The 26,391-nt window shown below is 41.6% G+C and overlaps 2 protein-coding genes across 2 annotated transcripts in view; one reads left to right on the top strand and one right to left on the bottom strand.

Moving 5' to 3' along the window:
* Window positions 1-26,391, bottom strand: part of GABRA5 (gamma-aminobutyric acid type A receptor subunit alpha5) — a gene marked incomplete at both ends in the record, with an annotated part of 52,799 nt that overhangs the window by 2,430 nt on the left and 23,978 nt on the right. Inside the window, 3 exons of the mRNA XM_084226417.1 lie at window positions 300-452; window positions 6,175-6,318; window positions 24,787-24,869. Coding sequence (XP_084082543.1) covers window positions 300-452; window positions 6,175-6,318; window positions 24,787-24,869 — 380 coding nt within the window. The remainder of the gene's footprint in view (window positions 1-299; window positions 453-6,174; window positions 6,319-24,786; window positions 24,870-26,391) is intronic.
* GABRB3 (gamma-aminobutyric acid type A receptor subunit beta3) overlaps window positions 4,690-26,391 on the top strand; it is a gene marked incomplete at both ends in the record, with an annotated part of 192,537 nt that continues 170,835 nt past the window's right edge. The window contains one exon of the mRNA XM_084226416.1: window positions 4,690-4,763. Within this exon, the coding sequence (XP_084082542.1) occupies window positions 4,702-4,763 (62 nt within the window). The remainder of the gene's footprint in view (window positions 4,764-26,391) is intronic.

Here is a 26,391-nt window from a genome sequence, read left to right as displayed (position 1 = left end):
AACTATCCAGCATCCACTGAAATGGAAATAACCCAACACAAATCACACTAATCTGATTTTTCTATCTTCTGTTCTTAATTTTCCCATAACTGATTGACCAATTTCTGTCATAACTTTACAAAAACAGCCCAGACAAGGCTTTTAAATTGATTTTGAATTTAAACTGGAAAAGAATGAGAAAACATTTAGAACATCTCAAGAAGAAATAAACAGTAGTGAACTGTGGTTTTATTACAGCAAATCAGTTTCACAAGCCACAAAGATCCTAACTGTGTCCTAGGAGAAAGTGGGATACTCACCAAAGACAGTTCTAGCAGGGACAGATTCTCTGTTTAGCCAAAATGACACTTGCGATAAGATCACAGTCATTATGCAAGGAAGGTACGTTTGGATGACAAAATAACCAATTTTTCTTTTCAGATGAAAATGGGCTGTCATAATAGTATATTCACCTAGAAGAAGAAAAGTGTGGATTTGAGTAAAATAAGGAAGCCTTGCTGATTTAGGGACTGAACGAGGCCAGTTCCAACCCTCCATTTAAGGACATCACTCAACCATTCTTAATTTTATGAAAAATGTCTGGATCTCTGCACTGTGGAAAACCAAGACTTGAGACAGAGGTGCTGCTAGATCCTCACAGTCTTCACATTCAGTCTCCAAAGCAGAAGACAATGACTGCTGTTCCTACTACACTGAAAAGCTGCAGTCCTCCTATGCACCTGGAATGTTGTGATGTTCACAGGCTTAAAAATCAGGTTTTGTGGCACTGCCTCAACACTGTCTGGTTTTGACTCAGTCCTACAGACTCTTGTAACATAGTAACAATTAAGGCCCTCGACTCTCCGAAACCTGATTTAGCAGCAGGTTCAGCAATCTCATTAGCAAAAGTGTTATGGCCAAGCCATCAGTTTCCAAATATGAAAATGGGTGGAGACACTCCTTCTGCACCACATTTTAGGGATTGCCAGTCCCAGCGTCTTCTGTGAGAACTGCCACTTTGCACATGGATCCTGGGATGTCTTATTAATCTGAGTACCCTTCAGATTGCTGGTCCAGAAATAAAAAGTCCCTCAAATGCATGCAGTGTTCCTAGAATTTGGTACACTTTAGCCCTACAAAAGATTGTCTGTTTCTGGATAGATATTGTGTCCTGTCTTATTCATCTGTGCAATGAATATTGTACTGCCTGCATAGAGTTCCCTAAAAGCTCCCACAGCAGTGCTAAATTCCATTTCTTTTTCATATGCCAAATTCCCAGCATTGCCTTAATATGCCATTTATCGGCTCCTCTGAATTTCAATAAAAGCCTAAATAAATGCACTCAAAAATCAACAGACCAGCTGTCACCTTCCCTAATGTTTCAGAAAAATTCAAACCTAAACCAGTTCTTTGTGATTGTTCCTGGAAAAACATACAGTTGTTACTGAGGGCTATTCCTGGTGGTAACTGCTCCCTTGTTCTTTCAGAGTATTTCTGGAAAACCATGTAGTTGTTACTGAAGGTTATTCATGATGGTAACTGCTCCCCAAATCCAAAATCTTGCTAGCTAAAAGCATGCTTCTATTTACCTAGGGATAATAACAGTAAAAACAAAATGTAAGAATAAAAAACAATTCATCCCTTCAAGCCCTATCAGTTCTTCACTGATATAAAAGAAATTTAAAAGCATGCATTATTCAGCTGGGTACTGATGAATCAGAAAAATGCCTGTTTTAAAATATATATTGTCCTTCAAGAACAACTATAGCTGTAATCTGTGTTGCAAGATTTGACTGCTAGTCTCTACAGAACATCCACAAAAGGAAAATATCCAACAGACTGATTCTGCCTTGAGTGAATAGCCTGAGTTGAGCTGTTGCCAGCATTACTAAGCTATTAGATTTGGCAGATTACTTCTAACTCACAATATGGCTAATTAGCAGAGAACAGGTTTACAGTGAAAGGGGTTTTTGCAGGTATAGGTGCACTCATACTATGCTACAGGAGCTCTGCTATTCTGCATCAAGTTTACAGACTTGTTCACAATGAGGATTTTAGACAGAAAGTGAAATTACACAGAAATACCTGACATCCTGCCTCAATCTTTACGTCTTTCTCTGGAGTCTGATTTTCTGGTGAAACAGTTCCCTGAAGAGTGATGTGGAAATGGACATGGAATGCTGTGAAACTGGGGAGGAAACCCCTGCAAAGAAAAGCCTAATTCCCTTTCATTTAGTGTAATTTTGAACCAGGGAGGCTGAACATGCAATGGTCTCAGGAGGAAGCCCACTTGCTCTTTATTAAGGAGTATTTGCAGCAGGGTCTTCCTGCCTCGGTAATCTCAGGCAGAGAGACTGTTTCTCAGTTGCTACTGTGCTGGGATGTTTGAGTCACAGTTTCCCCACTTGCTCGCTACAGAGTGACAATGTGCATTATTGATTTTGACAGTATGCTCTCAGAGCTGGCATAAAAAAAGAATCTATACAGCTTCGGAAGAGGAACAGGACCGTCTTTTTTTCATTTTTAAAACACAGGAAATGAGTGCCTACATTCTGATGGCCCTCCACAGCTGATTTTTACCTTACCATTTTCTTTAACCTATCAAAACTCTTGTCTCCACTGAAATAATCACAGCACCTTGATTTTGTACTTGCTTTTCTCCCAGCTGATATATTCTTTGATTTCCCATGCTGTGCCTTTCAGAGATGTCTATACCAGGCACACTTCCTCCAGTAGACTTAGGGCTTAAGAAAACCCCACAGCTTGGTTTTTAATGCCCTGGGACCACTGCTTAAAGTAAAGCTAAAAGCTGCCTGAGTTGGCCTTTTGTTTATAGCACAAGATACTGGCTCTGTTGGAGCAGCAAAGCTCCCTTTTACTTCTGTAAGGACACTGTTTATCCTTAGACCATAAGCTTTCTTGAGCAAGAGCTAATTTTTGTTATAGGTTTATGTAGCACTTAAAAGAGAATCCTGTTCCTGATGGGGTCCACTCATCACTGCAGAAAACAAATTATTGTTAGTAAACAAAAACAAATCTAGTACTAATGAAAAGCCCTAGAGCAGAAATGGCTGCACTTCATGGAGCTGTGCAACTGTGCTGCTGCTCTTAAGGGGTTTTTTATGCTTTAAAAGCTGCTACAGTATTTTTTTTTTTTTTTTTGGTATACAGTTGATGGAGTTCTGGAGATCACGCCTAAAGATTTTCCAGGATCTTACACACATTATTCCATTGCCATCATGCTGAGATTCAACTGAGTACTTTAAGGAGGCTAGACCAGCCCCCAGGCTTGTTTGTTTACTGGATATACCTGGACTCAGTCCTATCAATGGCTGTTCTGGCAAGATCCTGACAGTACATTAGAAACTTCCCTGACTATGCTGACATACAGAATATTTCAGCCCACAAAAAATGCATGTTCCCTTTTATAGTGATACTAGAGAAATATTCATCTCAAGAAAAAAAATCAGAATTATTTGGTTCAAAAGGAAGAGCTGAATGATTCTTCTATTATTTCAGCTTTGGATATTACAGAGCTCAGGCTCCAGCTGGCAATATACAAAAGAGTGGGCTTATGTTTTGTTTTGTGCCACTGCAGATCCTAAGTTAGCTATGAGGGATTCTGGGTATGGGGAACATAGCTGGGCAACCATTTGTGGAAAGCAACAAGATCCACTTGGACTCAAATCTCATATCTGATTGCTTTCAGCACTTTTACCACCAGAACATAACAGATTTGGTTCTTTTAGAAGCAGAGTGAGTAGGAAAATGTCTTTCTTTCAGGTGAATAACATTTGGGGATGTTAGCACAAAAAAACCCTCAAAAACAAACAAAAAAAAACAAACAGCCAAAAAACCCCAAAAACAAACAGGTGGCACATGACAGAGCTGTTTTCTGTGCCATGGCTAAAATGTTCCAAGTTTCAAGATTGGTTGGAGAGTTAGGAATGCCAGGGTATTTTTTTTTGAGAAGCCAGCTAAACGGCAGCTTGCCTACAAATCAGCAGAATCCCAAGGAACTAGTACAGGTCTGGAACTTCCATTTAAAAAAAAAGTCTGCTGGAAAGATGGGCATAAATGACCTATGACATACACAAACATTTTGTCTGTGCAACTGCAAGGGCTGTGTAGTCCTACTTGTGTGTCATAAAAGCCACAAAAATCCAAGCACTTGGATTATGCAATAGCTATTTGGTTTTTCTTTTTCACGTTCAACAATTCAATAGAAGGAAGAAATGCCTTTGATGGCCATTCGTAAGTAATGCTGATTACTGGCCTCCTACGAGCTTGATGAACTCCAGAAAATCCATCGTTGACTGATGCTTTCCCTGTGCAAAATCGGATTTTTGTATTTTGCTAATCCCCGGTTACAATCTGTGTCCTGCTCTTTGTGATCCACCCTGCAATCAGAATCCAGCCAGCCCAGATGTAACCCAGGACATTAATATAAAATCTTGACGTTGGAAACACAGCATTTATTATAAATCTTAAATACGTGAGGGAGGTGTTTACTGTGCGGAAACTTTGGGATTTGTCTGGAGTGTTTCCTTGGGCTGAGGAGTACAAGGAGCTTTCACAGGCAAAGCGGCAAACTGGAAGTGGCCTGGAGCTGACACGCTGGAGCACTCACTGCCTGGGCTGGATGGTTTTCTTGCTCTGAGGAGCAGGACGAGGTTGTAGGAGATGCTCCAGTACATCCTTTGGATCTTTTTCTTGGCAACAATGAAGGCGAGAGGGGAGCTGCCATTCATTGCAGAAAACAACGCGGCTATGATGGTGAACTGGTAAGAAAAAAACGTCTTTACTCTTTAATGGGAGATAGTGTACTCATTCTTTTCCTGCAAAAGTGACCACTCTTTATATGTTTATATGTTTCTCTTGACTTTATCAATCTTCGCTTTAGCATCAGCTTTGTGTCTCCTGAAATGGGCAAGGGAGGGGATGAATTTCTACAGGATGGATTTGGGCAATCAAATTTAGTGGCTGCCCAAGGCAAGCCTTCCCTCACTTTGTATCCTTTCTGGAGCACAAGCAGCAAGCTCAGATGTCTCCTCTTTATTTGCTAGTTGGAGCACAAAGTTTTATGCATCTTTATGTTTTGGTCCAACTAACTTTGTGTGGAAGAGTACGTGTATGTACCTGTTTTCATGTCACCTAAATTTCCTACAGGTAGTAAAAGGTTCCTAATTTAATCTATACTTTGTCCTCTACCACTCTGGCCATCATTTTTCACCGGGGACACGGTGCATGTGTTGGGCTTTGCCTGCAGGAATTGCTCCCAGGCACGCTGCCACAGGCTGCCCCTTTCCCCAACCCAAGCCCCCTGCAACCACTAGCAGCAGAAATCCCCCTGTTCTTCATGGCAGGCTATTTAATTTCCACCTCTTCCCCCTCCCTTCGCTGGATGCCACTAATGCTCTCCAGCCGAGCGCATTGTGTAAGCTGGTGAAGCCCCGGTCCCACCGAGGGCACGTGATCCCCTGTCCCGGCCTCGACCCCCCCGGAGTCCCCCCCACCAATGCACACCCAGGGCTGCCCTTGCGTGGGAGCCTTAAGAAGCAGGGGGGCACGGCTCACGTGGATGCCCGGCCGGGGATTAAAGCTTCTTTGCCTCCCTAATGCTGCCACATCTGGCGCCTCCGCTTCCAGCCGGAGAGGGAATGGGGATCCTCGGGGTTTGCACCTCCTCTCCTGCCACGTGGTCCCCCGGACACGCCGCAGAGCCGAGCCGTGCCATGGCACAGTCGTGTTCCCCCCCCCCCCCCCCCCCCCCCGAATTCCCTTCCCCTCCCACGCGGTTCCATCAAGCAATCGTTTTAAAGCGACGATTGAAACGGATCAAATGCGTGGGTGGTGTTTGCCTCCCAGGGTGGTTCCTCCCACGGGGAAACAAGCCAGCAACAGCGCTGGCAGCCACAGCAAGGGCGATCGCCAAGAAACTGCGTGAGGCTTCTCAGGCACTCCTGTAAATACCAGGAGCCTGGATGTATCTTCAGCAATGTACCTAAGAGCCAATATTTAACCCTCTCAGTGTTTAAACGCCTCTGCTAAGTGGCCATGAACCTGCACAGGATCTCGCTAGCCCTCCACATCCCGCAGGTCCTTCCCCAGCCTGATTGCAGAGTAACCAGCGCCTGTGAATCTCCCCTCCTGCTCCAGCCATCAGCAACCGTGGGATGGAAATATTCCCCCTACCTGTACTGGTACTGATGTTTTCCGTGCCCACGGTTTGCCCCATCAGGTGGTACTGGTTAAGTCGTGAGCCATCTTCGGCCACCACCACCGACGTTGTGGTGCTGTTAGTCCACACATAGATCACTTCAGAATTGGGGTAAGCATCTGCCAACAAGGGGGGGAAAAAAGACAGTAAGGAGTAAAAACCAGTGTGTAATATTTCAGTGGATCCTTAAATGATAATGACAGGAGGAGAGAAGAATGGAGGGGTGAGAGTGAATGGAGAAAAACAAATAAAGATGATATAATCATGGTCCCATATGCCCAGCTCAAAAAATATTAGGTTGGAGCCTTCTAATATAAGAGATGTGTGGGATGGTTTGTGAAAGGCTGGAACAGTAGAGGTATAAATATAATCCATCACAACCACTCAATTTGGGAAAGAGCAGCTCAGACCCATACTCACCTCACTAGAGACTCCTAAACCCCAGCAAGCTGCAAAAGGTATTTTGCTGAAGTTCCCCCTCAAAAGGACTCAGACACCTTGAATGCCAGGACAACAGGGACCCTCTGTGTCTTGTCCTGTCTCCAGGATAGAATTCTAAGTGATGCCCTGTATGAGTGCAGGGTCTGGTGTGTATGCCCTGACTGGAATACGTACGTGTGGGTGAGGGCATAGGTCTTGCACGTGGGTAAAGGAAGCAGGAATGTGCCTGCCTGTGCCTGCAATGCTGGAGAGCAAACACAGAATGCAGGGGTGAGAATGCACGGAGAGCAGGAATGGGGCAGGGAGCTGCGAGGAGAGGGTAGGTGTTTGTGCATAGCAGAATGGGTGGTGCTGTGAAAACAGCTGCAGGTGTGTATGTGATTTCTCTCATGTTCATTTAGAAGTCTTAGGAATTAAATGTGGTCACAGTACTGCCAGCTCATCCCTTCCTCTATAATGCTGCTGTAATTTTTAATGCTGCAACACCCAGAGTGATCATAGTATTATAAGGGAATCTCAGTTTTCTTTTACAGACTGTCAATGCTAGGTTTAGATTTTAAGCCTTCTCTGCAGATAGTCTCAAAAACCCCAGGAGACAACTCTATATTTAATTATATTTCATTTAATATATGTAGCCCTCACACTTTTTAGAACTCCTCCAGCCTCGAAAGTTTTCAGGTCACATTTGTGCAAGCATGTTGCAGTAGGCTAGAGTACACTGTACTTTAATCTCTGGAAATCAGACAAGACTTATTCTCCAAATGGAAGGTGAAAAGCAGGTAGGCTTGGAAGTGGTCCAAAGTCAAATATTAATATCTCATCTTCTGCACTTTTGAAGTTGGAAGATGGGAATGCAGAATGTTTCTTTCTGGAAAAAAAAAAAACCTGAAATCTATGGTGGCTTTCCAGATCAGGACTTGAGAGTCAAGGACAACAGGCTAGGTTGAAGGATGTGTACTCACTCCATCAGACTGTGTGTTTTGTTTGCAAGTGAGCTGTATTGGAAAGGTGCAGCTCCATGGAGGACTTACAAAAAATTCATGGGCATTGGGTCATAGGCAGGGGGTCCACATGAGCTTCTGAGGCACTGCAAGGGCAAGAAATATGGTAAGGTGATCCCTGGATCCATAAAACCAGGAATGTTCAGCAGAAAATGGGAAGCAATCACAGTTCAGGCTACGAGCAAGTGTGTAGCACAATGAACTTCACTTGAATGCTCGACCAGGTAGCAGGGAAGAAAGCAGCACCTTCTTTGCACTGTTATTAATGTTACTGTGGTGGATGGGGGGGCCCAATACACCTTTACTCTTACTGTTTATGGCTTTTCATCCACACCTCAGAAACGTCATAGAAATAATGAATCCAGAGGGGGGGGAAGAGGTCAAAAGAAGGTTACAAGTACCTCCAGGGACTGGAAAATAAGTCATGGTTTGAAACTTAAGCAGCTCAGCTTATTCAGCTCACTGACAAAAAGCTGAGATGTAGCTCAAGTTCTGAGTATAGATATTTGCATACAGAAATCTGAAACCAGGGTGAATCTCTTGGACTACTCACAAAAGGTGCCTGAAAGATGGTTCCAGGCAGATTCAGATGAAGAGCAGGGCAGAATTTCCTAACTGGGTGGGAGATGGGTAATTATACAGTGGATAACCTTCTGAGAAAAAAAAAATTAAGAACTACTGTCACTAGGAAGACAGTGATAATTTGAAATATTTTTTGTCACTTCTCTGACAGTTACTGCTGTATCCAGGGCTCGAGCTGATCCTGGGTTTGGAAGTTGAGAATCTACAAATTTTTCATCCTTTGTTAGCCATGTAGGACTGCCCACATGCCTTCCTTATGCTTGTATTTGTAGCTCTGCAGTAAAATTACTGTAATTATATGTCATGATCTGCTTTGAAAGGCTAAGAAGGAATGTCTTCCCTATTTCAAAATATTTGCATCACAAAAAGTCATGGAATTTCACCTTCCCTTTAGAGCTGAGATACTTTACTATCTCTGAGATGATACAAGTTCACAATGAACTGTAAATAATGTCAAAGCTGAATCTGGAGAAGACAAGTGGGAGGATATGGGTCCATTTTAAAAAAGTAATGCAGAAAGCCCTCCTTTTGTAAAATGGTATATGGTATATGTTGTTCATGGGCTGATTACCCCCAGGGAATGTGGGATATAGATTTGGGATTGTCAGAAAATTCAGTTTTTACCAATGTTACTTCCTATGCAAAAAAAGTTCCTAACAACAGCACTGGACTTTTTTTTTTTTTCTGGGATGATCTAGATGTATCCCAACTCAGCACTTCCCTGTCTCTGCAATGATCCCAACAACCAGGATAATTGGTTTTTCCCTTGTTTTCTGATGATGATATAAATGAATTCATCCTGACTAGATGCTTCCCAATGCAAGTACTGTAACCAAATTCACTGAAATTGCAATCACACAGGAATTTAGGCCTGTAAGGTTTAACAAGAATTCAGATGCTTTGGTTCTCTCCTCTGCCTGGCCTGCAGGGCAGGGGAGTCCAAAAATAATTCAACACCTCTGCTGTGAATTGCAGCCTTTACTGGCTGCTAAAACACATGCAGTGGAATGGAGTTGGGGTCTCCTTAGCTGCAGGGGTCCAGCAGCTCCTCTTGTAAAATACCTGCAACTCAGAGAGAGGCCACAAGGTGCCAAAACTCAAGATCCCACAGGTATGCCTAAACATTACTTCATGAGGCTGTTTTCTTTTGAAACCATAACAGGGAAGAGGGGTGCCAGTCCCAGGCCAGTTGGTGAGAAGAGAGAGCATTCCAGCAGGCAAGAGCACAGCATGAGGCCAGTCCCTGCCTGGGAGGAAGGATTCTGTATGTCCTTCCTCACAGGATCTATTGTGAGGCTACAAGACAGAGACCTAGGCCAGGAATAGAGAAAGTATCCATGGGAGAAGGGAGAATAGCTCATCTAGAATCACCCTCTTGTGCAAGGGCAGGATGGTTATAGCCAGGCCTTTAAGACACAAGAAGATAACAAATGTGTGCCTGTGGAACACAACCCAAATCAATGCAACCTGCAGTGATTTTACCTCCTCAGGAGAAGTCTGTCGCATTAGGAATAGCATGAATATACCCCAATCTAGATGTATTCTACTGTGATGGATCACATATATTATATGATCCTCATCTATCTTCCATGCAAATATAATAAAACATGGTTTGTGTTATAAGAAGCTCTAATACAAAATTTCTGACTTTGTGCTTCCTTTCCTTACTACATATCAAGTTTGACAGGAAAAAGACACCCCATGCTCCTTGGTGTGGCAGCTGACCATCTCTTTTCTGGTCATCTAGATAAACCTCCAGAGGGATAAGCCTGTGTACTTTCAGCAGGTAGCTGTCTTCCTACTACAAGCCTTATGCCATATCTTCACAGAAGTCTCAAACTCCAGTTATCCCACACCAGCAGCTCCAGCTCTGTGTCTGATAAGCCCTGCAGTATAATCAGGCATGGTCATACTGAAAGCTGAAACTATGGGTACAGTAAAGAATGATGTTATTTTGCTATCAGGGTAGCAGTATTAATGGAGAAACAGTATTATTCACTGTCATAACAAATTTTGTAAAAACACTCTTCCACTTAAGCCAAGCTTCCAAGAGGTTGCCTACTAGCCTTGCTTGCTGGAGCACTGACAAACTTCAGGTCTTGCTGTTTAGAGATATGAGAAAGGTGTACCAACAAAAGGAAATATGGAAATATATCATCTCCTTTATGTTACACACAGGCTGGGGATGTCTCCAGGAGGGTGACAGGAAAATGTAGTTGCAGTTCTGGAATAGTTAGCTGAGAAAATTATGTTGGTAGTTTTGCAAAAGCAAACTCAGCTTCAAAGCCACTGCAAATGCAAGTGAGTCTGCTTGGTGTTTATTCCACTTTAGGCAAGTGCATGTCTTCTGGATTTCTGAATCCAAATAATTAATCTTGTGTTCTTTACAATCATTTTGTTGTCTTGTCAAAGAAAGGAGGAAGTCTCATTAAAGTATCCTTTCTCTTCTATGCTCACTTCTTTGAAAAAGGAAAAAACCAGATAGCAGTTCAGATGAACAGCTAAAATTACAAAGAAGTATAATGTTATTAAATGTGAGAAAATGACAACAGACATTTATTTCTACTGGACAGTTGATAAATGGCTGCAGGCTTATCACCTACCAGAATGATGAAAGAAATAATATCTTCTCTTATATATTTATTGACAAGCCGATCTGTTTTTCTACATTCTAGCAGCCAGCATACACCACACAATATAAAAACAGTAAAGGTGTCCCTTGCTCTTCTCCCACACTCCCTGCTCCTGTATGGCTGGCAAGGAAAGCCAGACATGGTCTTTCTTATGCCAGTGAACAGTGGGCAGGGGAGAGACCACAACCAGTGAGTAATTACATTAAGAAAAAGTCTAGCAAAGCACAACAGTAAGTGGGTAAGACCTGGAGGATCCCAGACATTTGCCTTGGCACTGAGGACAGCCCTGTTTTCATTTGCAAATGACACAGTGTGAGCAGTGCAGAATCCTCCCTTCCATTCAAAAAGCAGCTCACAAACAGGGAGTTTTCTCCTGCCACTGCCCCCACCACAGGGCAGTGATGGCTTCTGACAGACACTCTCCTTCTTGCTTTTCTCTCTCCTCCACATTTGAAAGAAACTCCGGGCGGGGGGGCGGGGGGGGGGGGGAGGGGAAGTGGCGGTGGGGAAGAGTATTTCTTGGCACCTTCAGTCAAATAAACTTAAATGCGGATGGATGAACCCAAACTTCAAGTCTATGGAACTCAGACATATTTCCAGGGCTGATTTTTTTAAGCTGCAATCCCTGAGAAAAAAAAATCACCACTAAGATCTGCCAATAAGTTTTCATTCCTGCATTAGAGGGCATAAAATAATTGAGAAACAAAGAATCCCACTCCAAAACACACCCTAAACCCTTTGACAGACCTCACAGGAAGCATAAAGCAGTGCCTGCATAGTTAAGTTAAGGCAGCCTGTCCAGCATGTTTGGATGCCCACCCAGCATGCTTGAGGTATGTTCCACAGTTAAACAGACCATTTATCCAACAAGCCATGGCTGGAGCTTTCAGAATTGTGCTAGCTGGACACTGAATTAACTTAAAGAGCTGTTGCAGAAAGATGACTTCTGGTTTGTTTTCTATTTTATTTATTCCAATTGTGCAGTTACATTCTAAGCCTTTATTATCATGACTTTCAGTACATGCCACAAGGATTGTAAGACTGCCTAATCTTGGGAGTATTGCTAATCCCTACCAAAGCCTGTTGATTGGGGAAGATGTGCATAAATTTTCAGCTTTTTTAGAAACTCTAATTACAATCTGAATATACATACAAATATCTATCTTATCTAACCATTAATGTATTTGACTCACTTAGAAGCAGTTATATAACTCACTAGTGATCCAGATTTACAGCTCTCAGACTCCTGCAGGCTACAAAACAGCGCTGCTACTAAGCCATCATGTACCAGCTTGAATTCCAAGAGTCAGGCTGGATTTCTTGGGGTTTGTGCACAAATACTTTGTAGCCCATTACCAAGCATCTGTCAACAGTTGTGCCTATGTGACTCAGGCCAGATTTGAGCTCCGTAATTGGAATTTCCCATTAAAATGACTTTATAAGAATGACTCGATGTACAGATGAGATCATTCTATAGGAAGAACAAATGGAAAACAAATCTAGTAAAAACGTACTTTTAAAAATAACAATAACAAGACATGATACTAATATGCATGGGCTAGGTCTTGGGGGAAATAGCTTTCTATAAAAATAAGTTTTTAATGTAAAATAAGAATACTAAGAGAAATACTAAGAGAAATGTATTCACATATTAAATGATTAAGAGCATAAAATAAAGACTTTGCCATAGTGTGATGAATTATGATGTTCTTGGGAGAATTTCAGGGTTATGGCAATTACTTTAGGGACCTGAAATCATTAAAATTGACTGATCATCTAAACTGGCATGAGTTTACAGCATACAGATAAACACCATGCATGATTTTGAATACATCACAGACAAGTAGTTTAATGTGTACAAATACACAGGACTACAAATTCATGTAACATGGAGTCACAGGACGGCAGGGACTGGTGGATACCTCTGGTGATCATATGGTCCCACACCCTGCTCAAGCATAGACACACAAAGCATTTGTTCCAGCACCATGTCCAGTCAGGTTTTTAATATCTCCACAATATTCAAATCTCTGTGGCCAACAGTCAATCCCTCTGGACAACCTGTTCTGGTGTTCAGCCCCTCCCACAGTAAAAGCATGTTTTCTTCTGTTTAGATGGAATGTAATGTTTTTTAATGACCACTGCTCCTTATTCTGCCAGTGGGCACTACTGAGCAGTCCCCAGTTCCATCTTCTTCACCACTCATTCCCCAATCCCTGCAATTTATACAGATGTATTAGGACCCTCTGAGACTTCCCTTCTCCATACTGAACAGTCCAAGATCTCCCCTCCCAGCAAAGATGCCCCAGCCCTTCAATGATTATTGTTGCACTGCACAAGATTCTCTGCCCAAAGTCTCTATTCTTCTTGCACTGGGAAACTCAGATTGGCCATGCACTCAGAATGGTTCCAGGTGTGAGTAAAAATTAAATGCCCAGAAGGAAACATTTTTAGAATTACATAGTATCATTGTCTGTGACAATAGAGGACAACTAAGGAGGAAATTATACATGAAAACTGATGAAACTCATAAGCATATTCATGAAAAATTATAGGGCACCACTGGTTGTAAAGCAGGCAGTAGGAAGTCCAGTCATACTGAAATGTTCATTTCTGTCCTTCCTGAAATTAAAACAAAAATAAAATTTGGTAATATAAGTAGTATTCTATATGTTTTTCTGATACAGTTTTATTTGATCTTGTTGTCACATTCTGCAGGGAATAGTATAGGATGTTCTGAAAAATGTGCCAGACAGGTCTCAAGAGACTTCATTACTAAGCAACACTAATATAGTCTACTGATCATTGCTAAAAAAATAAAGCCCTAAGTTAGATCAAAATTATTCTCTTTCAGAATATGATTTACAAGTCACCTCAGAAAAAAGTGGGAATAGAAATTTGGCTTGGAAAAAAAATGGAAGTACAGACTATACCCAAAAAGGTGGTGAAACATACAGAACTGAAGATGTCTGTCAAATTCATTTTGAAACACATAGTTTTGCAAAAGCCCTTTTCTTTCTCTTTTCAAAGAGAGAATTCAGGTGGAAGGTCCTGTGTAATTTTAGAAGTTCCAGTTAATGGGAAAAAAGTCTAAACATGACCGGATTTTGAGGTCAAAAATATAAAGCAAAGGAAAAAACCCAAACTGAAAGCAATGGTGATTTTGAAAGTTGGATTCACGATTAGCATAGGCAAATCTGCTGACTTCTTTAATACAATAAATTGACTGTTTTCAAGTTGGTAAACTAAATCACAGTCATACTGATGATGTATGTAACACAAATACTAATGAATAGTGTTGTCCTAAGTATTCAGTCAGGCATAGCATCTTCACAGGATGCTATGGTAGCCTTTAAGAGCCCAGAGCTGTGCAGAGTAATGCAGAATGTCTCCCAAGAATGATTACGATTACCAGAGACAGCAGCTCTTTCTTGCCCCATCATGCTCACCCCTACCATGGGGGAGCAAAAAGAGGGATGCATCTATTTCCCAAGCACTGGGATTGCAACTGGGAGTGACGACTTGCTGTGAAATCTGACACACAGGAAGCAAAAACCAGACATGGTGCACTGAACTGAGCTGTGTCTCTCGGGATTGCAGGTTCTCAAGGCTCTACTCAGAAAAGGAGGAAGAAAAAAAAAAGAAAATATTTTTCCATGATGCAGCCTGGAGCATGCCAAACAGCAAGCAAATGTGTAGGTGTAGACAACTGACCTCTGCCACTCGTGGTGCGGGGCACCTGCCACATATTGACTGACAGAGGTGTCTAAACAGGGTGTGCTGTGGGGATGTTACACATCCAGTGCTCCAAGGCACCAGCAGCACCAGGTCATCCCCCCAGCATTCCTACTTCCATCTGAGAGCTGATGTTAGGGAGCGTCATGCCTTCCTTCTTTTGCCTCTTCCTGCTTCCTCCTCTCACTGCAGTCAGTAGTTTTAACACAACATCTTTCTTTCTTTTCAGGTTTAGTGGCAGCTGTCTCAATCTAGAGCTAACCCGAGAACTGATTTTACATCACATTTAATGGTGGCTACTCAACTGCTTTTCATATGGAACTTGTCAAAATCTGGTGTGCCAGCCTCTGATCCTTTTCTTTTTTCCTTTTATGGCTGGCATAAATATCCACTGTAAGACAACTAGAGAAACAGAACAGTAGGATGTGCTAGGATGATATTTTAAATGCTATATGTCCTAGGAACATTTCTGACCTTAGTGGTAATTCCACACCAGACAGCCAATTTGAATGCTGTACTAACACTTAATGAACTTTGAATTTACGATATTAGGCACTTATATTAGCTGCTTCATTAGGAAAAGCAGCATGGTTGTAAGGATGGTGTTAAGACATTTAATTTACTTTTTGCATGGCAAACAAAAGTATCCTCCCAAGTGTAGCAGATACCATTACACTTTGCATAGTACCTTTAAAAAGATTAAGCACCTTTGCTTAATCTTAATTGCAGTGGTCCCCTCCTTTTGCAAGGTGCCACTTAATATCAGCAAAGCTGACGTGACCTACTCTGCAGGAGTGTCACTGGAGTTTCTTTTGAGAAATGCAGAGTAGATTTTAGAAAATACTCCAATTGATCTTGTTGTGGAGGGTGCCTTCACAAACATGGTATTTTTGGTCACACCTAACATCATAGAATGAAACTGTAACCTCACTGTAATCTACAGATATTCTTCTCACCCACTTAAGGGACTCAACCATCATAGTGTATCTGATGAGCTTACCGTTCAAAACACCCTTACTTATAAATCTGTATGGCCTGAAACCAGCTGAGGGTGATTGGAACCACTTGCACAGCTAAATATATACCTCTGTTTTTGAATCCTATCCCTTAATGAAGACATTTACAAATCTCAGAAGGACTGCTACATTAATAACACTGTGCGAATGTGTAATCAATAGGTATGCAGAGAGAGCAGGCTGAAATATTATTATTCAAACACTTTAATACTGCCTTGAAATTGCAATCACAAGAACTTATTCCCTACACCAAAGGTGCAGTCATCTAAACCTCCGAAGATGGATTATAGACCTCTGCTCTGGGGCACAGCACAGCCCTGTATTTCAGAGAAGGGGATAAAATCTCCTGAGGCTGTCAGTTCAAAGTGCCCAGCCTCAGTGATGGATACAAGGAGCCTCTCTGAAGTGAGCTGTTGCTGACCAGGGGCACTGCCATTCCACCTGCTCTCTGCTGGAGTACTCAGGCACACATCCTCTCTTTGGGAACTGTCCCCTCCCAGTCCCTCTGGAGACCCAGATCCAAAGGGGCTCACGACCTCATTTTCTCTGCATAAATAAAACATCTTATTTACAGCCATCAGCTGACCTATTTTAGGAGGAGATTAACCTGAGCCTAAAAATATCTACTTCTCTCCCCTAAGATGGTGAGAACAATCAGCTCAGCTGTATATATTTACCCTACAAAAATATAAATTTAGGAGAGAGGAATCCCAGCTTTGCTGGCGTATTTAGCTCTGGGATGTTTTTAGCAAAATGGCTGGCTCTTAGCACAGGCTGGCTGCGAGGAGACTTTCAGTGGCAATGATGGTGAAGGGGGAAAAAACCAGAAGGCTTATCAGGCTTTCCTTCTTCGCAGTTCTCTTTCCTTCTCATTTATTCATGGGGGACAACATGAAACAAGTGTTTCCTTTGAAGAAGTTTGCTGGACTGGGACCGCAGCAGCACTGGAAGACAGCTTGGGCTGGCTTGGCTCTCTCTGCAAGAGAGGAGGCTAATGAGGTTCCAGAAATTTAGGTGGAGGACTTCCTGGCCCACCAGAGACTGAAATGTCATAAAGGAGCTGCCAGACTAGAAACTGAAATCCAAGTTTGAACAGTGTCTTACAGCCTTTTTCCTTCCCCAAAAACTCTAGGCAAGTAATTTTGTCATTAATGTACTGCAGTAGCACTGGGAGGCTCTAATTGAACCTAGGGACCCATAACGACAGAGGCAATAAAAGCAAGTAATGAACCACTCTATCTTTGCACAGAAGAGACTGTAATTGCTCTTTGCTTCCTTTATACCCACCTGCAAAATGCAGGCAGCAGAGACCTACCAACCTCACACGGGGATCATGAGAATGATTCCAGAAATGTTTATGAAATGCTTACAAGCCATGGAAACAGCCACCTTAGAAAATAAGAGACATTAAAAACCTGGCTTGTAAAGCAGTGGAGCAGTATCTACCCATTTGTCACATTTACAAATAATATCCCATTTGCCAGTGGTATAGACCCATGATCCATGGCTGTCAACTGCAAGCCTGGCACTGCCTTCTAGGGCATTATGAGACCAGCAATGTCTTTGCAAGTTTGCACCCAAAGGCCATTTGAAATCTTAAGCATATTAAGCCCAGGTTTTGCATGTTGTTTTCTATTGCTGACAACTTATATTTATTCCCTGTAATCAGGCAGTTGTGCAGCCTTTAAGTTTAGGCTGTAATCTCCAAAGTGGGAAACGCGTGCTGATGTTTGTACCATTAGCAAAGCACCCCGGATCTCCACGCGGCTCCACCACAATCCTGTCTAGACCTCTTCCACGTGAGACAAAAACCCCACTGCTGAGTACTTCCACACCAACCCCTACTCCTGCCTGAACTTTTGTTTCCTTGAGCTCAAAACCGCCACCAGTTGAGCTTTTCTTCCCCTGAGTATGTGAGCCACCTCATGATGAGGAGGCTGCTCCCAGGGCAGGCGGAGCGCAGTTTTTCAGTGCTGCCTGCACAAGGGGCTCTTTGCAGCCGCTACAAAAGCTGCTGCAGGTACCCCCCCCCCCCAGGAAGCCGATCCAAACAAAGGGGCTTTGTTAAGTGTGATCCTGCCTGCATGGACACTGCTCTCAGCTGGTAGGGAGCCAAGCCCTCGGCCACTGCAGGCAGAAGAGTTTCCAGCCTGGGCTCAGCGCTGGCTGCAAGACATGGGGAAGGCAATAGCTTTTGTTCTTTCTGGCCTCCCTTTCTCACTTTGTTATGAAGCTAAGAGGGAAAAACTCACTGGCTTCTATGCAGCAGGTGACCAGAAGTAGGAGCTGACTGACCCAGAGCTGGGCACTGCTCCGCAGGAAAGCCATCACACAGCCAGGGGGCTGGGCTGCCGTTTTAATGTATTTTAAGAATTATCTCAGTGCAGACCTACAGGAACCCTGTCTATATGACAAAACCTTAGAAAAATTAAATAGTGACAGTGACTGCAAGAACTTGAAGGATATACTACAGTTTCTTCAGCCTTTTCAAGGAAGTCCTGGATGTTGTCCTTATAATGGGTGAAGTAAAAGTGACTGATCTGATCACTTTAGGGAGACCTCAAACTAAAAGGTATACTTTTATGGCAAAACTACCAGACAAGTGATAAGTTATGGTCATACTCATTTGCAAGTTATGCAGACTGGGGTCCTACAACCACAGCTGCTGCAGAAGCCACATGGTCCAGGCCAAGAACCCTGTGTTTTAATTTCTAAGTAGATTCCTGTTAAGAGAAATCTTCTTACATCTCCAGAATACTTGAATATTACAGTATTTTCTTTTACACACCATTCTTGATGGATTTCCTGCCCTTTGGATGTTCTGGGCTATATTGCTCCATCTTGACTGTGGGACCTAATGCCCAAAATGCTGGATTAAAGAAGCTATATTGCTATACATACAGGTATATGACTATAGGCTATGATGCAAAACCTGTGAGAAGGCTTAAATATCTGCTGTTCTAACCCACTGCACTCAGTGCAGAAGAAACAGCACAGCTCATACAAGATGCCTGAAGAAGTTAAGTTTTCTCTATACTGAAAAGCCCTACTGACTGTTTCATTGAGAGCATTGGAAAAATGGGACTTCCAGCACAAATAGCTGAAATAGTCATTAGGAGAGATACAAAAGCTCACCACCAATATAATGTAACACCTAACTAATCTACAGCAATGACTGTTTCTTCTGAACAAAGTATGGTTTTGTATTTCTGAGCTAGCAATGCAGAGAAAAATGGACTTCTAAGTTGCTCTGACTGGGGTATAATACACGTACCTACATGAGCTAGCACTGCAGAAAAATAAGAACTTCTAAAATATGATTCATCTCATCCTTAGGCATATATCAAAAGTAATTCTAATGAACCTCACCGCAGAAGTACTTATTTCCTTTCAAAGGCCATAGAGGGACTCTAGATAACTAACTGGAGCATATTTTTCTATCTGAAATTGTCACAGATCCATCCCATCCATTCCCTAGAGTTTTGCTCTCAATACATAGCTTCTGATATGGGCCAAATCCCTGTGCTCATTCTACATTAAAAGATTTAATTTTTTTAAACAACACAGCCCCATGACAAGTCATCTGTCCATAGTTCCAAGGAAAATAAAGGCAAATAACAGCAATACCATTAGGTGGTGTCCACTCCCTCCATTCATTCTAAAGCTTCCACAGGAAATTAGTTCAGGCTAGACGCCTGTGCTTTACTAGCTAGCTATACTTAAGGATAACAACAACAATGGTCCAAGACAGTTGTCTAGACTGCCTGTTTGACGCTGCCACAAGCAAGTCTTACATTGTGCCTGGAGTTCTAGCTTCTAAACAGCTAAAAATAAGGGGAAAAGTATGCTAACTAAAGAGGTGGTTGGTAGCTGAGGGTAATGAAGGCTTGAAGGAGAGAGAAGAAAAATACATCAAATGTCTTATAAATATTTAGTTTTAGTATTTGCCTAACTTCACCTTATTTTAGTAATTCAATATCCATCGCAATGGAGATGGAAGCAGTGATAAACCTTAGGAAAATGTAACAGAAGATATTACCTTAGTGAGCAGAACGCCACCAAACCTATCCATTCCCTATTAGCTGACTTCTGCCTCAAATTGCAAAATCACAACTTAAGTCTTGAACTTGGCTGCTCAGCATTTCACAGAGGTCTGCCCTGGCTTCTCCACGTGTCCTTTCACAAGGAAGGCACTAATACTTCCCAACAGAGTCAACAAGCTGTGCTGACTGTCTCTGCTCTCAGGAATAAATTCAAGTAGCCTCTTCTGTCCAGATGAAGGGAAAAGTAGCAGAAAAGCTCTGCCTCTACATATGAGACTGCAGTTCCTGTGTATTTGATAGCTGTCCCTGACAGCAACATATGAAAAGCTTCCTAAGAGCCATTTCCACTTTTCAAAGTCTCTTAAAATTAACATTTGTCTTTATTTATTATTCATTTAATTATATTCTTATACAAGACTTTTATACACAGGTTTTGAGAGTCCAAATACATTATTTATCATATTTTACTAAACAAGAATTAAAGCCTGTTTAGAGAGACACTGTTTTCAAGTTCTCTCTCCATACTTGCAGTTTTCCTGCAGCTCTTGCAGATGCTAATTGGGAAAAGTACAAAATCAGGAAAAAACCCTGTAGGTGCCTTCACCTCCATGCCTTCTCTGCATTTTAAGAAAATATCAGGGAAATTTTCTTAAAATAGCTTTAAAAAAAAATTCTAAGTGGCTACAAGAAATTGATAGTTTGTGAACAGTCAGTGCCTTAATGTTCAGTGTTGCAATAAAATCTGGGATACTGGTGAAGTTAGTGTCTCCTCATTACTCTGACTTCACCACGCTTATTAGAGGAAAATAATTTGAGCTGATCTCCTGCTACAGAACCAGCCTGTGCACTTTCCTTTTTCAAAAGTCAAACCATGACTTAGTTTGAGGTGTTGAAAAGGAAGATGTACATAAACTATGTTAGCTGCTATCTCCAGACACTACAAATTGTTCCCTTACCAGCAGATGGAAAGCTTGCTCGTTGATCAACAGCGATCAACCTTGTCCATCTTCATGGCTGACTTAAAATTCATCAGGAATCAACACAGGTCCTCTTTATCCTATGCTCATGAGCTTGGGGATCTCATTATTTTCAGAATATTCATTAAATTCTCTATTTACTCTAAAAATAGCACAGTGGGGGGGTTTGCTGCTGCGTGACTAGTGGCTGCTGAGTGACTAGTAGCTGCTTAATGTATTTGTCCATTCCACAGTACAAGATCTGGTAACATCACGTACTCAGGCACTGTGTCTTCATGATACAGTTGTCATAAATAGACTCCTCCTTACAGTATTCAATATTGTCAAAGCACCAATTAACAGCAATTAACTAATTCATCTTCAGGGCAACCCTGTGAGCTAGGTAACACTGATATAATTAACACAGGAGTAAAATGAGATTTAGGAGTTAAGTCAGTTGCCTGGGCAGAGGCCTTCATGGTCTAGTGGATTAGACATCTGCCTCTCCAACCAAAGACGTTGAGTCTAATCCTTTTTCTGACATTGATTTGCTGCATGACCTTACGGAAAGTCAATTAACTTCTCTGTTTCAGCTGCACTAGGGATAATGATGCTTACCTACCTGGTGACACATGGGCGTTTGGAAACTGTACTAAATTATACTCTTAATGTATTCTTAGGGACTGTCAGTGGAAGAGGTGAAACATTAAAGCTAGGAAGCTTTAATGTCCTTGCTATTTTATCTAATTCTTCCTCCTCACACCAGAAATAGCCTGGGGTTGAGATCAAATTTCTTGGGTTAAGGTGCTCCTAGTGAAACTGCTTCTGGCATCAGGAATTTTCATTACATCCTGTTTGACCAGCAAAGTTATTTAGAGTACAGGTCAGCACAAGAATTGCAACGGAAAGTTCTTTTAAATTTGGCCATGGAAGAAACCAGCACCCTTCCCATGCTACCATGAGATAAGGAACAGACTGTCACAGCAATCCCCATCAAGCCACCTGGATTCAAAGAGAGCAGAGCCTGCTGCAGAGATCTCTGAGCCTGTGCTCATGCATCATCCCCAGTTCCCTCTAAATGAGACTTGTGCAGGATAATTCCTACAGGTGTTCTGACCCCTAGCAGGGATGCAATCCCACAGGAAAAGTACCTGTATACATGTACTCCTGCAGCAGAGCCACCTGATCTTGCCATCTTGGAGCAGTGGGGAGCTGTACTTAAGAGAAGGACCACTAAAGGACAACTAAAACCTGCTCTGTTCATTTCATTAGGAGCTGTCCCTGAACTTCTGTCTTTTTCATGACATGCCATAGAGTGCTAAAAATGCCACTTCTGTAGTGGGCATTTGAACTGCCCAGCAGGTACCTAGGCTGGTGGCATGCACAGGTAACTTCATATCATATTTTCTGTATTTGATCAGGCTTTTAATTATTTCTACAAAATATTCTGTGGCTATGTATCATGTTTCCTTGGCCCATCAAATCTCCCACAATTCTAATTTAGCAAGAAATCAGTCAAATAGGACATAAGAATTCAACATTTACCTTTATTTATGTGAGAAAGCTTAATTTTCCTTCTCTTTCATAATGAAGAAAACATCAAGCACTTTTTGACTTTTGCCTGCTGAATTATAGCAAACATAGTGAAGGCTCATGCAGCCAGGAAATTAATAACCTGCTCCTGCCTCTGCTGCAACACTGATCACTTCTCAGCATCCTTTCTGCTGCTGATCCGCCGTACACCAGCTCTTTCGTTCCACTGCCCTGCTCTCTTCATCCTCAGACTGGTTAGCACCACTTTCTTCTCCACCCTCCCAGCTCCATTGATAATGTGTTTAACATTTACTTTGATGCTATTCCTTGAGGCTTTTCAAAAACCTTTCTGGAAAGAAGACCATTAAAAAAGAAAGCCTGTAGGGAAAGACAGTGAGGAAAGCTAAAGCAGAAAGGGTATGTGCTTATCTATCATATTCCCCTGTAGGCTTTGTCTTGCTGCAAGCCTGCAGGTGACTCAATGCAAACCCATAGTGCTGTAAATAGGGAATAAATACTGCCCTCTCCTAAAATATACCTGGACTAGTTCAATAAACTCAGACTTACTGGCTGCTATTTGTACAAACATATTAAATCCCAATAAATTACAAGGGAGCTGTCAGATCAGTTATACAGATATTCTCAAGGCTGAAAGACTGTCTACAGCTTGTCCCTGTATATTTACTTTTTGCAGAGGCCAGTGGTGTGGCTAACACAGACCAAATGGTTCCATGTCTACACATTGTGAAAAAACTTAAAGGTTACTTGTAATACCTTATAAATGTATTCTAGGATTTTATTCTGAGCATGGCAAGGGGCATAAAATAAGACTCTGTGAACCCCTCACAGGCCTAAAATATAAATCCTTAATGCTGGTTTTGACACAGACTAAAATTACCTGTGTGCTAAGAGGTGATTAACATGTAACACAATTGGCACTAGCAGGACATATAATTACATTCAGACAGATTACTGGGCACTCCTTCTAAGCGTTTGTAGCTTATCTTGTAATGTTATCTCATGCACTTACATGTTTGATTGGGATGCATTTTTTTCAGTCTTACTATGTGAAGAGTTAGAACCTGTACCTTACTGCACCTAATCTACTAATATATGGAAACATCCATTTAACTTCAAGGTTGAGCTTCAAGTCTCTGCTGCATCACGCTCTTGATTTAAAAATGTATGTTTCAGTATTGCATATTTTGCAAAATTTCATAAAACTATCCAACATATCAGTTCTGTAGTCCAGACTAAAATCAACTAATGTAACTTCATCTGTTGATAAAGAATATGTAATACCAGGAAGGATAACTTCTTTTTCTTTCTCTTATTAATTTTTCCAGTGGCTTTTGTTTAAGCCTGTATATAAACAATTACAGTCTCCTGTGAGATGTTTTTCCATTTTCAAGTTCGGAATTAAATGGGGGATTTGCATAGACTTTTTTAAAAGTGGAATATAAAGGTATCTGGACCTTCAGATTTATATTGGCTTTGCTGTAAATTAATGCTGCTGAAGTCAATAAACACACTTGAACCTGCAGTGACTTTGTAAAATACTGGTAACTATTTGGATGAGACAGAATCTATCTGGATTGGAAGAGGAAAAGGAAATCAGTTCATCTTAAGTTTGGTAATGTGGTATAGTTACTGTAAACAGCGTTTTTACTTCTTAGTATGATCACTAGAATACAATGTATCGTCAGTATTAAATCAGGGCAGATACAGACGATAAAGGCAAAGCTTAATCTTGCTAGGATTAGTGACTCTAAATTGATACGGCTGAAAAACATTGCAAAATGCTGAAGTTAGGTGGCTTCAGGGGCTAGCAAATGCCTTGCATGGTAATTATCAAAATTCTTCAGAGACAATGATTGCACCTGGAAGCACAGATTTGATTACCAAAATAAAAAAAAATAGTCTACTGCAGTAGCCTCATTTGTAGTTTAATTAAGAGCTTTGTTTTTAAATATAACCATTTGATTCCCTGGGGTTATTTTTAAAGTAAGCTTCTGGCAAGGCAGCAGTGTGGTGGATTAGAGGCTTGGAATTGAGGAAAAATCATCGTTCAGCATACAGTTTAGAATAATATGTGCATATATACAAATACACGTGTATTAAACATCATGTAACAGGATACAGGACTGGATTTATTAAAGCCAAATGGAAAGATATTTCCTCTTTTAATATTCTAGATCTCTTTTAATATATGCAATGCAGATATTGTACTGCAGTCTGGTTCATGTAAATACCATAACAATTGCACATCAATCTGATCAGTCCAGTGAAAGCTCTGTTTTACTCCAGATATAAAACCAAGTTATCAATTTAGCTGTCTGCATTTAGAGCTCCATCTAACAGTGGCTGTTACACTTAATGTGGATTGTTAAGACATATCACCCATCAACTCACCATTTATCATGGAGCATGCAGGAATGAGTTGAAAAGCAGCAGGCCCAGATAAAGCATAGTCATGGCAAAGAAGCAGCAGGGTAGCAGCAAGGGGAGCAGAATGGGGATGCTAAAGAACCATGTTAAAAGTGGAGGGCTGGGGGAGGGGAGGGTGAAAGATCTGTACAAGACATATCTGAACATGAGAAGCCAGAAAATGGTACTTTTGGAGTTCTTATTCCAGAGGAGAACTTACAGCTTCCAAATTTTAATGGGCAAGCATGTGCATCCATGGGGAAATCTTCAAGCTGCATGGGACATTCGGCAGAGATGGTCAATCTGTGGGGGAGTAAGAAGAAAACACATCATTTTTTTTCCCCTGCACTCTTCTTTTAGGCCCCTCACTGCCCTACTTGAGTGCTGACACAAGCACACTTTTCCTGAAGGCTCCTTGCTCCTGCTGAAATCACAGATAACCCCCTATTAAACTGAATGTGAGATAAGCCAGGTGGACCACTCTGTGTGCATGCCCTAGGCATTACCTAGTAACCCTGAGACGTTTGGAATGATTTTATTTTTGTAAGCTGTCCCAATAAGATCACTTTCTTATTAGTACGTGAAGAAACTCCTGTGATGGAGTTTCTGCCATGTACTTTATACATATCTGCTCTCTGTACGTACTACAACTGGACTAAAAATTTCACTTCTGGGCCAAACAGCACTGTTACAGATATAAAGAATCATTGACTTTATATGTAGATGTAACTATTTAAATGCATTAAATAGATATTTATATATAGAAATATATAATATAACTAATATAGCTATATATAATGTTATATATAATCAAGGACATATATGCATCACTTTATCCAGCACTATGGTTAACTTCTGTGGAAATCACATGGTATTGGAGTCCATTTCAGTTCAACACGCTGTGAATTACCTGAGCATCTTGTCAGGCAAAAACAAGAGGGTCATATTCCCCGGCATACTGCCTAGGGAAGCAATTCTATCCGAGATTCCCCAGCCACTATGTGGAAATATTTCATCTAGACTGGACATAAGGGTAGGGAAGAAAACACCCTTAGGCAAATACAGATGTTTCCCATGGATGTTCTGCATAATTGACAGATCAAGCTGAAGACTAAGAATAGTCTGAGGTTTATTTCTGGGCAGTGCAATATCAGTTATATTGATATCAAATGCATCAAATATATCAAGTATCTCAAGAGAGCCCAAACATGCTTCTAGCACAAGGAGAATCTGTTTTGTTTATGCAATTTTGATATTTGCATAATACAGACAGTTTGCTCAGGATGTAAAGATGAAAATCTCATTTTACTTTATGAATATCTTTATGGCTTTCTTATTTTATGCTGTTATTCCACCTGAGAGGCAACAGCCCAGAGACATCCAAGGCTCTACAGACTGCCTGGTGCTGGGCTGACACAGGGTTCTACAGGAGGACAGCCTGGTTCCTAACCAAACTATTGCTTGGGGAGTGAAGACCTCCAAAGAAATCCACAACACCCTCCTACCAGCATGCAAAAGTACATTCCCCTATCACTACAGCAACATGGAGCCATACATACTGGCTATATAAATAGTCACCACTTCCCATGGTGCCATAAGAGCTGCTGTCAAAAGGGGCTGTAAAGGGTAATAATCTGTGTACAGATGGCACAGTGCTCAGCCAGTCCAGTTCAGTACAATGCAGTGATGCCTTTTCAGGGCACTACAGACCATCAGCTGGGGGAAACAGCTCCACTCTGCTGGAGCTAACACACAGAAATTCTGGAGCTGTACCAATGGCTGGAAATGGCAAAATAAGCACAGAAAATGCAACAGTTATCATTGG

This window comes from Fringilla coelebs (assembly GCF_963513975.1).
Source record: "Fringilla coelebs genome assembly, chromosome: 2".
Taxonomy (NCBI): Eukaryota; Metazoa; Chordata; class Aves; order Passeriformes; family Fringillidae; genus Fringilla; species Fringilla coelebs.
This window is presented reverse-complemented; position numbering and strand designations above follow the sequence as displayed.